General features: G+C 44.4%; 1 protein-coding gene across 4 annotated transcripts in view; it reads left to right on the forward strand.

Moving 5' to 3' along the window:
• Window positions 1-597: 597 nt before the first annotated feature.
• LOC121532656 (testican-1) overlaps window positions 598-14,701 on the forward strand; it is a 290,839-nt gene continuing 276,735 nt past the window's right edge. For all 4 annotated transcript variants that reach the window (XM_041838443.1, XM_041838454.1, XM_041838446.1 and 1 more), the window contains exons 1-2: window positions 598-785; window positions 1,392-1,562. In XM_041838443.1, coding sequence (XP_041694377.1) covers window positions 1,395-1,562 — 168 coding nt within the window. In that variant the 5' untranslated portion in view covers window positions 598-785; window positions 1,392-1,394. The remainder of the gene's footprint in view (window positions 786-1,391; window positions 1,563-14,701) is intronic.

Below are 14,701 nucleotides of genomic sequence, written 5' to 3' on the forward strand. Positions count from 1 at the left end.
AAGGCGACTCGCGCAGGCCACATCTTGAAATCGGAGACAACTCGAGGCTACATGAAATAGACCAATATTAGATAATAAAGATAATTGTAAAGTTTCAGATATGTTCACAGTGCTTAATGCTATAAAAGCCTTCACGTTTCATGTAACCCATATGTAGGAGGACTACTCGAAGGTGCACTCTAAAGAGGCTGCCTACTCGGCTCGCATTTTGATGACCAGAAGAGAGTTCTCTGGGGATAACAATAATCCATCACCAAAAACATATCCTTCTTATTGGTAGTCTTATCACCTGGAAATCTTGCCTTGAAACAACAAACATTCGCTTATTCCAGTGTGAATGCACCATTCCCTCCGTTGTAAATCAATGACACACCAACTCTCTGCACTGCAAAGAGAAAGAGAGAGGGAAGAGGGGGGAGAGGGAACAGGGGAGGGAGAAATTGAGGTATAGAGGAGGGTGAAAGAGTGAGTGAGGGAGAAATTGGGTGGTGGAGAGAGAGAGAGAGAGAGAGAGAGAGAAAGAGAGAGAGAGAGAGAGAGAGAGAGAGAGAGGGGGGCGGAGTCTGAGCGGACTGGTTACGGAGGGGGAGGAGAGAGACAAGTTCTGAGGCTCGTTCCTGCTGCTCCCGGTCGGCGTCAGTATTACCGCTGAGTTCGGAGCTACCGGAGGTCCCGTGGATTCTCAGCCTACTCTACCGGACCGATAAGCCGTCTAACTGACACCCGCAGAAACTTCACACCTGAGCCCTCTGTTTCCCCCGGAAGTTGTACACAAGCTATCCGAGGTAGGTGGACGGGAGAGCGGGGTCTGAGTTTGGACCCGTGGCGACAGATTTGTATGTATAGATGAGAGGCAGAGGAAGATAGGCTACGTAGTCTATGTATTTCTGGTAAACTCCTGCTTTGGTAAGAGGAGATGAGAGGGGCGCGCGCTCCAAGGAGACGGTAATTGTGTTTAAGGCTGTTAATTGCCTGTTTATCTGGCGGAGAGCCTCTCGAGCTAATCGTTTCCCGTGCTCCATCTGCCACCGTGTACAAAAGCGATATGTCTCCAAATGTTTATAATCAGTTTAAGAGGAGGAACAGAAATTTCATAAGAGGCACTCCAGTATTTAGTCAATCTAATTCATCCAATCTAATAGTTTGAATAACATCCTGTCCTCCTCCCTTTTTGATGCAGATATTTACATCATTAAATTAATATTCAATCCCTGATACTAAGGACAGGTGAATTAACGTCTAGGTGCGTAGGCTGCATTGAACATGATCCCTAGTTCACTTTCTGTGCATTAGGGCAGCAAGCTCCTCTCCCTCCCTTGTTGTCTTAATTTCCCTCGTGCTCAATGTCACTTTCTCTCTAATTTTCTCTTTCCTTTTCTCTATTTTTTCAGACGATGCTTTTCTGTCTTTTGCCTCTTGCGGCTCTCTTGCTGCGCGCTGAGAGCAGACGGGGGGAAACAGTGCTCGGTAACAACAACAATGGCCACGCGCTGGACAACGACAAATGGCTGAGCACCGTGTCTCAGTACGACAAGGACAGATATTGGAACAAATTCAGAGATGTGAGTTTAGAATTACCGTGTTTTTCGCAACTTTGCTCTCAAATTGGCTATTTTGGCTACTGTTGGATCTGGCCACGAGGCCTGTTGCCGTTGCAGTATCCAGCAATGGTTGGGTGATTTGACTGACGCAGGTGTGTGTGTATGCAGCCCCGTCCTTGACACACCCTTACAGTAAGTACGTGAGTGAGAGTCGCAGACAGGCAGGCAGCGGGCTTAATCTAGTGTGTGGGCCCTCATCAGGGCCTGCTCACCCTCACACCTCTGATCCCACTCAGACCCACTGATGCTCCCTACTCAGTCACAGGCCACTGGGACCATAGAGATCCTGGGAGTTCTGTAATCAATGGAACACAGTTGTTTAGGCTGAGTCTCAAATGGCACCACCCTATTCCCTATATAGTGCACTACTTTTGACCAGAACCCGTAGGGTGTTCTCGATGGTTGGGACACACCCATAGCCTCCTGTGTGTTCCCTCTAATGCATTAGGGATTTAGAAATGGGTAACGACCTTAAACCGTTAGCAGCCTCAGCTAGCCCTGCCATGTTGGTTATTTAAGCAATAAGGCCCAAGGGGGTGTGTTACATTTAAGCGATAATGCTCGAGGGGGTGTGGTATATGGCCAATATACCACAAACCCAGAGGTGCCTTATTGCTATTATAAACTGGTTACCAACAGAAATAGAACAGTAAACAAGTACTTTTGCGTCATACCCGTGGTAGATTGTCTGATATACACATGGACCCAAACTACCCAGTTTATAATGTGTAACAGGGCATGCAGCAGTGAGAGTTGGCATTGACATAAGCTAACCTTCTCTTGACTGGAGTGATGTGGGAGCTAGCGTTGACCCTGGCCCTGCATCATTCTTCATTTGAGTAGCGGTGTGAAATCTAGCATCTAGCGGCCTGTAAATGGCCTTAAGCGAAGCAGCCGCAGCCCGAGTCAGAGCTAGCGTTAGCTAAATCTATTAAAGCCCTGTGGTATGTGTATGTGGGGGAAGGGAGGAGGTGTGTGTGCGTGTGTGGTGTGCGGCTCCCTCCATGGTCTTCCATGCAAATGAAACTCATTAGGTGGAAACTGCTTGATGTCTGGGAGGAGAGGAGGAGAGGGGAGGGGAGGAGGGATGGAGGAGGAGTGGAGAGGGGGAAAGGCTGTGACATTTTGGTTTAATATTTGATGATGCCTCTGGTGCTCAAAGAGATTACGAATATTATGGACATGTTGGAATTGACTGATATTTGGAGGCTTAATAACCTGGATCTCGTAAGATCTACTTGGAGGAGGCTTAATCAAACTAGTCGGATGTATTATTTTCTGGTGCCAAAAGTGAAAAAAGTATATATCCCTCCAAATAACTATGACAGACTTTCCACGAGGGCGGGGATATTGGACATTCAACCAGGGTTTATTGACTGACAGTAGTTTCTTAACAAAAATGAAGGAATTCATAACAAACTTTTTCGTGCTCAATACAGGTTCAACTTATCGTATGGGATGCCTTTAAATGTGCCTTTAGAGCCCATTCAATTGAAATTTCATACCAAAAACAAAACCGGTATCAGTCAACGGAGAAAAGACTTACAATCAAAATAGAAGAACTAACATTACACATCAATGGTGTTGATAAATATCTACAGAAGCACTGAATAGTTTAGACTCAAAACAAAATAAGTTTGAGGAACGTATTCAGGAAAGATCTGTTTTCATATTTTTTTAACGAGCAAATTAGATGGAGAATGGCGAAAAATGCACCAAGTGTTACCTAAACTTTCAGTATAGATATGTAACCAAAAATAATCTATAGAAAATGGTTACAAACGATGGAGAAATCATTCTCATCAAAGGAGATTTTAAGTCAAATATTTTAAACAAATGTTCTCTTGTCAAGTTCTTCCAACCTCACTTGGCGATGAGTTTTGTGATCTCCTTCTCCCAAAACAACATGTTAAACTATCTGCGACACAAAATACATCTTCTGAAGGCCTAATTACACTATGGTTGCCAATTGATTCCTTTCAGGCGGCGAAAACCCCTGGCCTCGATGGCATTCCAATAGAGGAATATCAAACTACTGAAACATCCATTACTATCATGTTTTAATTACTCATATATATATTAGATCTAATGATATCATTAATGGGCTACAAATTAAGGGATTAGAGAAAAAAGTATCAATGTATGCCAATGATACAAGTTTTCTCTTGAGTCCTTTTAGAGGACCAGGATCATTTCTCCAGTTTCTCTAGACTAAATCCCAACTATGATAAGTGATATTACAGATTGGGTCTCTGAGAGATACAAACTTTAAATTTCCATGTGACCAATTAAATGGGTGGATGGTGAAGTTGATGTGCTTGGTGTACATACATTTTATTTGGAAAACCAGATAACGTTAAATGGGCATATTTATATAACGAGTATGAGATTGGAGGGTTAAAACTATGAAATATTAAGGCATTAAACCTCTCTCTTAAAGCCTCCATTATACCAAAATGATATCTAAATCCAACTGGTTCTCCAGCAGGCTGCTAAGCCATTATACAGATTAAAACCAACCATTTCCGGTGGATTGACAATGGATCCCTGTTTAAAGTAGTCTCATTTTTAAATGAAGCCATACAGCAGGGTTCTTCAATTCCGGTCCTGGAGGGCCGAAACACTTCTGTTTTCTATTTCTACCTGGTAGTTAATTGCACTGACCTGGTGTCCCAGGTCTGAATTAGCCCCTGATTAGAAGGAGAGGATGAAAAACAGAGGTGTTTCGGCCCTCCAGGACCGGAATTGAAGAACCCTGCCATACAGAGTTGGTTACAATTCCAATTTCATCCTCCAGAAGTAGCAGAACATATAGTACAGCAAATACTGTGGCTAAACACCAATGTACTGATAGAGTATAAACTAATTTTCTTGGAAAAACTTTATAAGGAAGGTATCATGTTTATGAATGACATTGTAAATAAGGATGGTAAAATTATGTCACACAAGCAGTTAACAAAGGTGTATGGAGATGTATGCTCAATACAAAATGACAGTGGCTTGCGAAAGTATTCACTCCCCTTGGCATTTTTCCTATTTTGTTGCCTTACAACCTGGAATTAAAATGGATTTTTTGGGGGTTTGTATCATGCGATTTACACAACATGCCTACCACTTTGAAGATGCAAAATATTTTTTTTTGTGAAACAAACAAGAAATAAGACAAAAAAACAGAACTTTAGCGTGCATAACTATTCAGTCCCCCAAAGTTAATACTTTGTAGCGCCACCTTTTGCAGCAATTACAGCTGCAAGTCTCTTGGGGTATGTCTCTATAAGCTTGGCACATCTAGCCACTGGGATTTTTGCCCATTCTTCAAGGCAAAACCACTCCAGCTCCTTCAAGTTGGATGGGTTCCGCTGGTGTACAGCAATCTTTAAGTCATACCACAGATTCTCATTTGGATTGAGGTCTGGGCTTTGACTAGGCCATTCCAAGAAATGTAAATGTTTCCCCTTAAACCACTCGAGTTTTGCTTCAGCAGTATGCTTAGGGTCATTGTCCTGCTGGAAGGTGAACCTCCGTCCCAGTCTCAAATCTCTGGAAGACTGAAACAGGTTTCCCTCAATAATTTCCCTGTATTTAGCGCCATCCATCATTCCTTCAATTCTGACCAGTTACCCAGTCCCTGATGAAAAACATCCCCACAGCATGATGCTGCCACCACCATGCTTCACTGTCGGGATGGTGTTCTTGGGGTGATGAGAGGTGTTGGGTTTGCGCCAGACATAGCGTTTTCCTTGATGACCAAAAAGCTCCATTTTATTCTCATCTGACCAGAGTACCTTCTTCCATATGTTTGGGGAGTCTCCCACATGCCTCTTGGCAAACATCAAACGTGTTTGCTTATTTTTTCTTTAAGCAATGGCTTTTATCTGGCCACTCTTCCATAAAGCCTAGCTCTGTGGAGTGTACGGCTTAAAGTGGTCCTATGGACAGATACTCCAATCTCCGCTGTGGAGCTTTGCAGCTCCTTCAGGGTTATCTTTGGTCTCTTTGTTGCCTCTGATTAATGCCCTCCTTGCCTGGTCCGTGAGTTTTGGTGGGCGGCCCTCTCTTGGCAGGTTTGTTGTGAGGGGGCGGCAGGTAGCTTAGTGGTTAAGAGCGTTGTGCCAGTAACCGAAAGGTCGCTGGTTCTAATCCCCGAGCCGACTAGGTGAAAAATCTGTCAATGTGCCCTTGAGCAAGGCACTTAACCCTAATTGCTCCTGTAAGTCGCTCTGGATAAGAGCGTCTGCTAAATGACTATATATATATATATATATATATATATATATATATATATATATATATATATATTGTGGTGCCATATTATTTCAATTTTTGAATAATGGATTTAATGGTGTTCCGTGGGATGTTCTAAGTTTCGGATATTGTTTTATAACCCAACCCTGATCTGTACTTCTCCACAACTTTGTCCCTGACCTGTTTGGAGAGCTCCTTGGTCTTCATGGTGCCGCTTGCTTGGTGGTGCCCCTTGCTTAGTGGTGTTACAGACTCTGGGGCTTTTCAGAACAGGTGTGTATATCTACTGAGATCATGTGACACTTAGATTGCACACAGGTGGAATTTATTTAACTAATTATGTGACTTCTGAAGGTAATTGGTTGCGCCAGATCTTATTTAGGGGCTTCATAGCAAAGGGGGTGAATACATATGCACGCACCACTTTATCGTTATTTATTTTTTTGAATTTTTTTGAAACAAGTTCTTTTTTTCATTTCACTTCACCAATTTGGACTATTTTGTGTATTACATGAAATCCAAATAAAAATCCATTTAAATTACAGGTTGTAATGCAACAAAATAGGAAAAATGCCAAGAGGGATGAATACTTTTGCAAGGCCCTGTATAACCAACTCATCGCAGCGCTGCCACAAAAATGGAAGAGGCAATTACTTAAAAGAGAAAGGAATTAATTGGTTTGTCTGCCTCCAATGAAAAACCATGCATGGCTTAAAATGACTATTATAAATCGTAAAATGTATCAGTTTCACTTAAGGTGACAACTATGCCGCATTAAAATTCAAGATAGTTGGAACAGATTTTTGATGTCCCAGTACCATGGCAACGGGTTTATGAACTGATATACAAAACAACAATTGACGCATCAATCCATTATTTTCAATATAAAATTCTTGCCACAAAAAAGAATGCTCAATACATGGGGCATTGAACAGTCAGCGCTGTGCAGACTCTGCCACGAGGAAACAGAATCAATAGATCTCTTTTGGTACTGTCCTTCGGTGGCTCGTTTATGGAGTCAGGTCCAGGAGTGGTTGTTAAGTTATAATGTCTGTGTTCTGATGGACCTACAAACAGTACTGTTAGGAGATCAGAAAAACCACCATAAATCAATGGGAAATATAATTATACTCTTAGGTAAAGTATTTATTTTTAGGACAATCTTTATAGAAATGATACAAATAGAGAGGTTCAAGACCCTCGTAAGACATCACAGTAAAATAGAAGGATGTATTACAAAAGGTAATAGTAAGATTTTAGTGTACTGGGAGAGATGTGTTAAGATTAGAGTGATTAAAATCAAATCAAATTTTATTGGTCACATACACATATTTAGCAGATATTATTGTGGTTTTAGTGAAATGCTTGTGTTCCTAGCTCCAACAGTGCAGTAGTATCTAACAATTCACAACAATACACAAATCTAAAAGTAAAAGAATGGAATTAAGAAATATATAAATATTAGGACGAGCAATGTCAGTGGCATTGACTAAAATACAGTAGCATAGAATACAGTACATACATATGAGATGAGTAAAGCAGTATGTTAACATTATTAGAGTGACTAGTGTTCCATTATTAAAGTGGCCAGTGATTCCATGTCTATGTACAGTGGGGAGAACAAGTATTTGATACACTGCCGATTTTGCAGGTTTCCTACTTACAAAGCATGTAGAGGTCTGTAATTTTTATCATAGGTACACTTCAACTGTGAGAGACGGAATCTAAAACAAAAATCCAGAAAATCACATTGTATTATTTTTAAGTAATTCATTTGCATTTTATTGCATGACATAAGTATTTGATACATCAGAAAAGCAGAACTTAATATTTGGTACAGAAACCTTTGTTTGCAATTACAGAGATCATATGTTTCCTGTAGGTCTTGACCAGGTTTGCACACACTGCAGCAGGGATTTTGGCCCATTCCTCCATACAGACCTTCTCCAGATCCTTCAGGTTTCGGGGCTGTCGCTGGGCAATACGGACTTTCAGCTCCCTCCAAATATTTTCTATTGGGTTCAGGTCTGGAGACTGGCTAGGCCACTCCAGGACCTTGAGATGCTTCTTACGGAGCCACTCCTTAGTTGCCCTGGCTGTGTGTTTCGGTCGTTGTCATGCTGGAAGACCCAGCCACGACCCATCTTCAATGCTCTTACTGAGGGAAGGAGGTTGTTGGCCAAGATCTCGCGATACATGGCCCCATCCATCCTCCCCTCAATACGGTGCAGTCGTCCTGTCCCCTTTGCAGAAAAGCATCACCAAAGAATGATGTTTCCACCTCCATGCTTCACGGTTGGGATGGTGTTCTTGGGGTTGTACTCATCCTTCTTCTTCCTCCAAACACAGCGAGTGGAGTTTAGACCAAAAAGCTCTATTTTTGTCTCATCAGACCACATGACCTTCTCCCATTCCTCCTCTGGATCATCCAGATGGTCATTGGCAAACTTCAGACGGGCCTGGACATGCGCTGGCTTGAGCAGGGGGACCTTGCGTGCGCTGCAGGATTTTAATCCATGACTGCGTATTGTGTTACTAATGGTTTTCTTTGAGACTGTGGTCCCAGCTCTCTTCAGGTCATTGACCAGGTCCTGCCGTGTAGTTCTGGGCTGATCCCTCACCTTCCTCATGATCATTGATACCCCACGAGGTGAGATCTTGCATGGAGCCCCAGACCGAGGGTGATTGACCGTCATCTTGAACTTCTTCAATTTTCTAATAATTGCGCCAACAGTGGTTGCCTTCTCACCAAGCTGCTTGCCTATTGTCCTGTAGCCCATCCCAGCCTTGTGCAGGTCTACAATTTTATCCCTGATGTCCTTACACAGCTCTCTGGTCTTGGCAATTGTGGAGAGGTTGGAGTCTGTTTGATTGAGTGTGTGGACAGGTGTCTTTTATACAGGTAACGAGTTCAAACAGGTGCAGTTAATACAGGTAATGAGTGGAGAACAGGAGGGCTTCTTAAAGAAAAACTAACAGGTCTGTGAGAGCCGGAATTCTTACTGGATGGTAGGTGATCAAATACTTATGTCATGCAATAAAATGCAAATGAATTACTTAAAAATCATACAATGTGATTTTCTGGATTTTTGTTTTAGATTCCGTCTCTCACAGTTGAAGTGTACCTATGATAAAAATTACAGACCTCTACATGCTTTGTAAGTAGGAAAACCTGCAAAATCGGCAGTGTATCAAATACTTGTTCTCCCCACTGTATATAGGGCAGCAGCCTCTAAGGTGCAGGGTTGAGTAACCGGGTGGTAGCCGGCTGGTGATGGCTACCACCCGTAGCCATCACAGTCTGATTTAACAGTCTGATGGCCTTGAGATTGAAGCTGTTTTTCAGTCTCTCGGTCCAAGCTTTGATGCACCTGTACTGACCTCGCCTTCTGGATGATAGCGGGGTGAACAGGCCGTGGCTCAGGTGGTTGATGTCCTTGATTTATCTTTTTGGCACTGTGTTATCCTCAAAGCGTGCGAAGGTGTTTAGCTTGTCCGGGAGCAAGACGTCGGTGTCTGCGACGTTATTGGTTTCCCCTTTGCAATCCGTGATTGTCTGTAGACTTGCCACATACGTCTTGTGTCTGAATGACTACACTGTTTGTATTCAACCATATTCCCAGTCACCTTGCCATGGTTAAATGCGGTGGTTCATGCTTTCAGTTTTGTGCAAATGCTGCCATCTATCAAAGGTTTCTGGTTTGGGTAGGTTTTAATAGTCACCGTGGGAACAACATCCCTTACACACTTCCTGATGAACTCAGTCACCGTGTCTGTGTATACGTCAATGTTATTATCAGAGGCTACTCGGAACATATCCCAGTCCGCGTGATCAAAACAATATTGAAGCATGGATTCCAATTGGTCAGACCAGCGTTGAATAGACCTTAGCACGGGTACTTCCTGTTTGAATTTCTGCCTATAGCAAAATGGAGTTGTGATCTAATTTGCCAAAGGGAGTGCGGGGGAGGGCCTTGTAGCATCTGGAAAGAGCGAGTAGCAGTGGTCTAGTGTTTTTCCAAAACGAGTACTACAGTCAATGTGTTGATAGAACTTCGATAGCGTTTTCCTTAAATTTCCTTTGTTAAAATCCCCAGCTACAATAAATGCGGCCTCAGGATATGTGTTTTCCAGTTTGCATAAAGTCCAGTGTAGTTCCTTGAGGGCCGTCGTGGTATTGGCTTGAGGGGGAATATACACGTCTGTGAATATAACCGAAGATAATTCTTTTGGGAGGTAATACGGCCGGGTGAACAAAAGGACTTGGGTTTCTATATGTTATCACAATCACACCATGAGTAGTTAATCATGAAACATACACCACCGCCTTTCTTCTTCCCAGAGAGTTCTTTATTCCTGTCTGCGCGATGAACTGAGAACCCAGCTGGCTGTATGGACGGGACAGTATATCCCGAGAGCCATGATTCTGTGAAACGGAGTATGTTACAGTCCCGGATGTCTCTCTGGAAGGAGATCCTCGCCATGAGCTCGTCTACTTTATTGTCCAGAGACTGAACATTAGCGAGTAATATACTCGGAAGCGGTGGATGGTGTGCACGCCTCCTGAGTCGGACCAGAAGTCCACTCCGAATACCTCTGCCCCGCCGGCGGCATCTTGAAGCAGCCTCTGGGATAAGTTCAATTGTTCTGGGGGGGTACGAACAAAGGATCCAATTAGAAAAAGTTGAATTCCTGGTCGTAATGCTGGTGCGTTTCCGCCGCTCTGATATCCAAAAGTTATTTCCGGCTGTATGTAATAACACACAAAAAAGTTCTGGGCTAATAATGTAAGAAATAACACACAAAAAAAAAAAAAATACTGCAAAGTTGCTTAGGAGCTAGAAGCAGAGCTGCCATGTCTGTCGGCGCAATCTTACGGTTGGTTGATTGGCCGATACACTTGGAGTCCAGTGCGATTAGGAAGTAAACTTTATAAATACTGTATATATACACTACATGACCAAAAGAATGTGGGCACCTGCTCGTCGAACATCTCATTCCAAAATCATGGGCATTTATATGGAGTTGGTCCCCCGTTTGCTGCTAAAACAGCCTTCACTCTTCTGGGAAGGCTTTCCGCTAGAAGTTGGAACATTGCTGCGGGGACTTGCTTCCATTCAGCCATGAGCATTAGTGAGGTCGGGCACTGATTAGGCCTGGCTCGCAGTCGGCGTTCCAATTCATCCCAAAGGTGTTTGATAGGGTTGAGGTCAGGGCTCTGTACAGGCCAGTCAAGTTTTTCCACACTGATCTCGACAAACTATTTCTGTATGAACCTCGCTTTGTGCACGGGGGTATTGTCTTGCAGAAACAGGAAAGGGCCTTCCCCAAACTGTTGCCACAAAGTTGGAAGGACAGAATTGTCTAGAATGTCATTGTATGCTGTAGCGTTAAGATTTCCCTTCACTGGAACTAAGGGGCCTAGCCCGAACCATGAAAAACAGCCCCAGACCATTATTCCTACTCCACCAAACTTTACAGTTGGCACTATGCTTTCGGGCAGGTAGTGTTCTCCTGGCATCCGCCAAACCCAGATTAGTCCGTTGGACTGCCAGATGGTGAAGTGTGATTCATCACTCCAGAGAACGCATTTCCACTGCTCCAGAGTCCAATGGTGGCGAGCTTTACACCACTCCACCTTGGCATTGCGCATGGTGATCTTAGGCTCGTGTGCAGCTGCTCGGCCATGGAAACCCATTTCATGAAGCTCCCGGCAAACAGTTATTATGCTGACGTTGCTTCCAGATTCAGTTTGGAGCTCGGTAGTGAGTGTTGCAACTGAGGACAGACGATTTTTACACGTTACGTGCTTCAGCACTCGGCTGTCCCATTCTGTGAGCTTGTGTGGCCTACTACTTCGCGGCTGAGCCATTGTTGCACCTAGATGTTTCCACTTCACAATAACAGCACTTACAGTTGACCAGGGTAGCTCTAGCAGGGCAGAAATTTGACAAACTGACTTGTTGGAAAGCTGGCATCCTATGACAGTGCCACGTTGAAAGTCGCTGAGCTCCTCAGTAAGTCCATTCTACTGCCAATGTTTGTCTTTGGAGATTGCATGGCTTTGTGCTCGATTTTATACACCTGTCAGCAACGGGTGTGGCTGAAATAGCCAAATCCACTAATTTTAAGGGTGTCCACATACTTTTGTATATAAATTATAATGTATATATTGCATATTGATGTTTTCCACCAAGTCCTCCAACCAGGGGAGAGGGGGGTAGGAGCATGAAATCAAATGAAAATATGTAAAAAGGGGATTAGAAATCATGCAAGTAATGTTATTTGATACTCCAATTCTATGTGCTAGTTTCATAGCTGATCTATCCCCTACATTTAATAAAAATGGTTTCCCGGCCTGAGAGCCAGCACTATGCTTAGTGTGTGTCTGTGTCTGCAGAGACCTGCAGGTCATAAGGCTCTTTCTAGCCACTCAGCTCATCTTTTATTCTTCCCCTCTCTCCTCTCCTCCTCTTTCCCTCATCTCTCTGCATACATCTCCCCCTCTCGCTCTCTCTCCTCCTCCTTTCTCTCTCCCTCCCTCATCTCCTCCTCACTCCCTCCTCTCTCTCTCTCCATAAATCTCCCTCTCTCTCTCTCTCTCTCTACCCTCTCATCCTCTCTCCCTCCTCTCTCTCTCCATAGATCTCCCCCTCTCTCTCTCCTCTCCTCCTCTCTCTCCTCTCTCTTCATACATGTCCCTCTCTCCTCCCCCTCTCTCCCTCCCTTTCTCTCTCCAAACATCTCTCTCTCCTCCTCCTCTCGCTCTCTCTCTATCCTCTCCTCCTCTCTCCCTCCTCTCGCTCCATACATCTCCTCTCCTCCTCTCCCTCCCCTCTCTCCATACATCTCCGACTCTCTCTCTCTCCTCCTCCTCTCGCTCTCCCCTTCTCTCTCCTCCTCCTCTGGCTCTCCCTCTCTCTCTCCCTCCTCTCTCTCCTCTCTCCATACATCTCTCTCCTCTCCTCTCCTCTCTCCCTCCTCTCTCTCCATACATCTCCCTCTCTCTCTCTATCCTCTACTCCTCACTCCCTCCGCTCACTCCATACATCTCCCTCTTTCGTCTCCTCCTCTCTCCCTCCTCTCTCTCCAGACATCTCTCTCTCTCTCTCCTCTTGTCCTCTCTTCCTCCCCTCTCTCCATACATCTTTCTCCTCTCCTCCTCTCTCTCAATTCAATTCAATTTAAGGGCTTTATTGGCATGGGAAACGTGTGTTAACATTGCCAAAGCAAGTGAAGTAGATAGTAAACAAAAGTGAAATAAACAATAAATATTAACAGTAAACATTACACTCAGAAGTTTCAAAAGAATAAAGACATTTCAAATGTCATATTATGTATATATACAGTGTTGTAACAATGTGCAAATAGTTAAAGTACAAATGGGAAAATAAATAAACATAAATATGGGTTGTATTTACAATGGTTTCTGTTCTTCACTGGTTGCCCTTTTCTTGTCTCTCTCTCTCTCTCTACCCCCCCTCTCTCTCTCTCTATCCTCTCTTTCTCTCTATCCTCCTCTCTCTCTCTCTCTCTCTCTCTCTCTATCCTCCTCTCGCTCTCCTCCTCCTCTCTCTCGCTCTCTCTACCCTCTCCTCCTCTCCCTCCTCTCTCTCCATACATCTCCCCCCTCTCGCTCTCTCCTCTCCTCCTCTCTCCCTCCTCTCTCTCATACATCTTCCTCTCTCTCCTCTCCTCCTCTCTCCGTCCTCTCTCTCCAGACATCTCCCTCTCTCTCTCCGTCCTCTCTCTCCAGACATCTCCCTCTCTCTCTCCTCCTCCTCTCTCTCTCTCACTCTCTCTCTCTCCCTTGAATACCATGACTATTACTGGTATCATTTACTCTCCTAACTCTCTGTTTGTTTCCCTCCCACTCTTTTCTCTGCTCTCTCATCCCTTTCTCTCAGCCAATCAATCTTTTCACCCCACAGTTATCACCTCCTTTGTCCTTCTCTCTCTCTCTCTCTCTCTCTCTCTCTCTCTCTCTCTCTCTCTCTCTCTCTCTCTATCCTCTCTCTCTATCCTCCTCTCTCTCTGTATCCTCCTCTCTCTCTCTCTCTCTCTCATTCTCTCTTTCTCCCTTCTCTCTCTCACTCTCTCTCTGTCTGTAGGACAATGGATGACCCTGTGCCTTCTCAACCATGTCTACCCCCTCCCCCTCCTTCCTCTTCCCTCTCTCCACCACCCTGACCCTCCTGTCATGTTTCCCTCTGTGTCTCTGTTGATGAGCTGCTTGCTCCCCGTTTAATAATGCATGAGTGTGTGTGTGTGTGTGTGTGTGTGTGTGTGTGTATGCACTGGTGGTATGAGTGTCAGTTTCATCCTGACTACTAGACATGGTGGTACAACGCTGCAGTGTTTTTGTGTGTGTGGGTGTTGGTGTGTGTGTATTGTTGTGTGTGTTTTTGTGTGTGTATGGGTGTGTTGTGTGTGTACAGGTACATTTTATTGTGGCTCAGCAGCAGCAGCAGCAGTCTTCACTCCATCAGATTAGAAAGAGGAGCAGGTGCACTGGGAGAGTGGTGCAGTGGTCTGTGTGTCTGCTGTTGGTAATAGGATCCACTCTCACTGCATTGCTCTGTGTGTGTACATGTGTATGTGTGAGTGTTGTCAGCTGTAAGATTGCTAGGACAGCGCACAGCTGGGACTGGGGGGACTGGTTTGAGAGGGGAATGGGTGGAGGGAAGGAGGGGTAGAGTGGTAGAGGAGGATGGGTGGAGGGATGTGGGGGTAGAGTGGGATGGGTGGAGGGATGTGGGGGTAGATTGGTAGAGGGGGTTGAGCTGAAGAGAATGGGAGAGAAGGACGGTTTACAAGGCATTTGGACTGCTGCCAATTATCTGACCATCTGTCTG

Source organism: Coregonus clupeaformis, chromosome 2 (genome assembly GCF_020615455.1).
Source record: "Coregonus clupeaformis isolate EN_2021a chromosome 2, ASM2061545v1, whole genome shotgun sequence".
Taxonomy (NCBI): domain Eukaryota; kingdom Metazoa; phylum Chordata; class Actinopteri; order Salmoniformes; family Salmonidae; genus Coregonus; species Coregonus clupeaformis.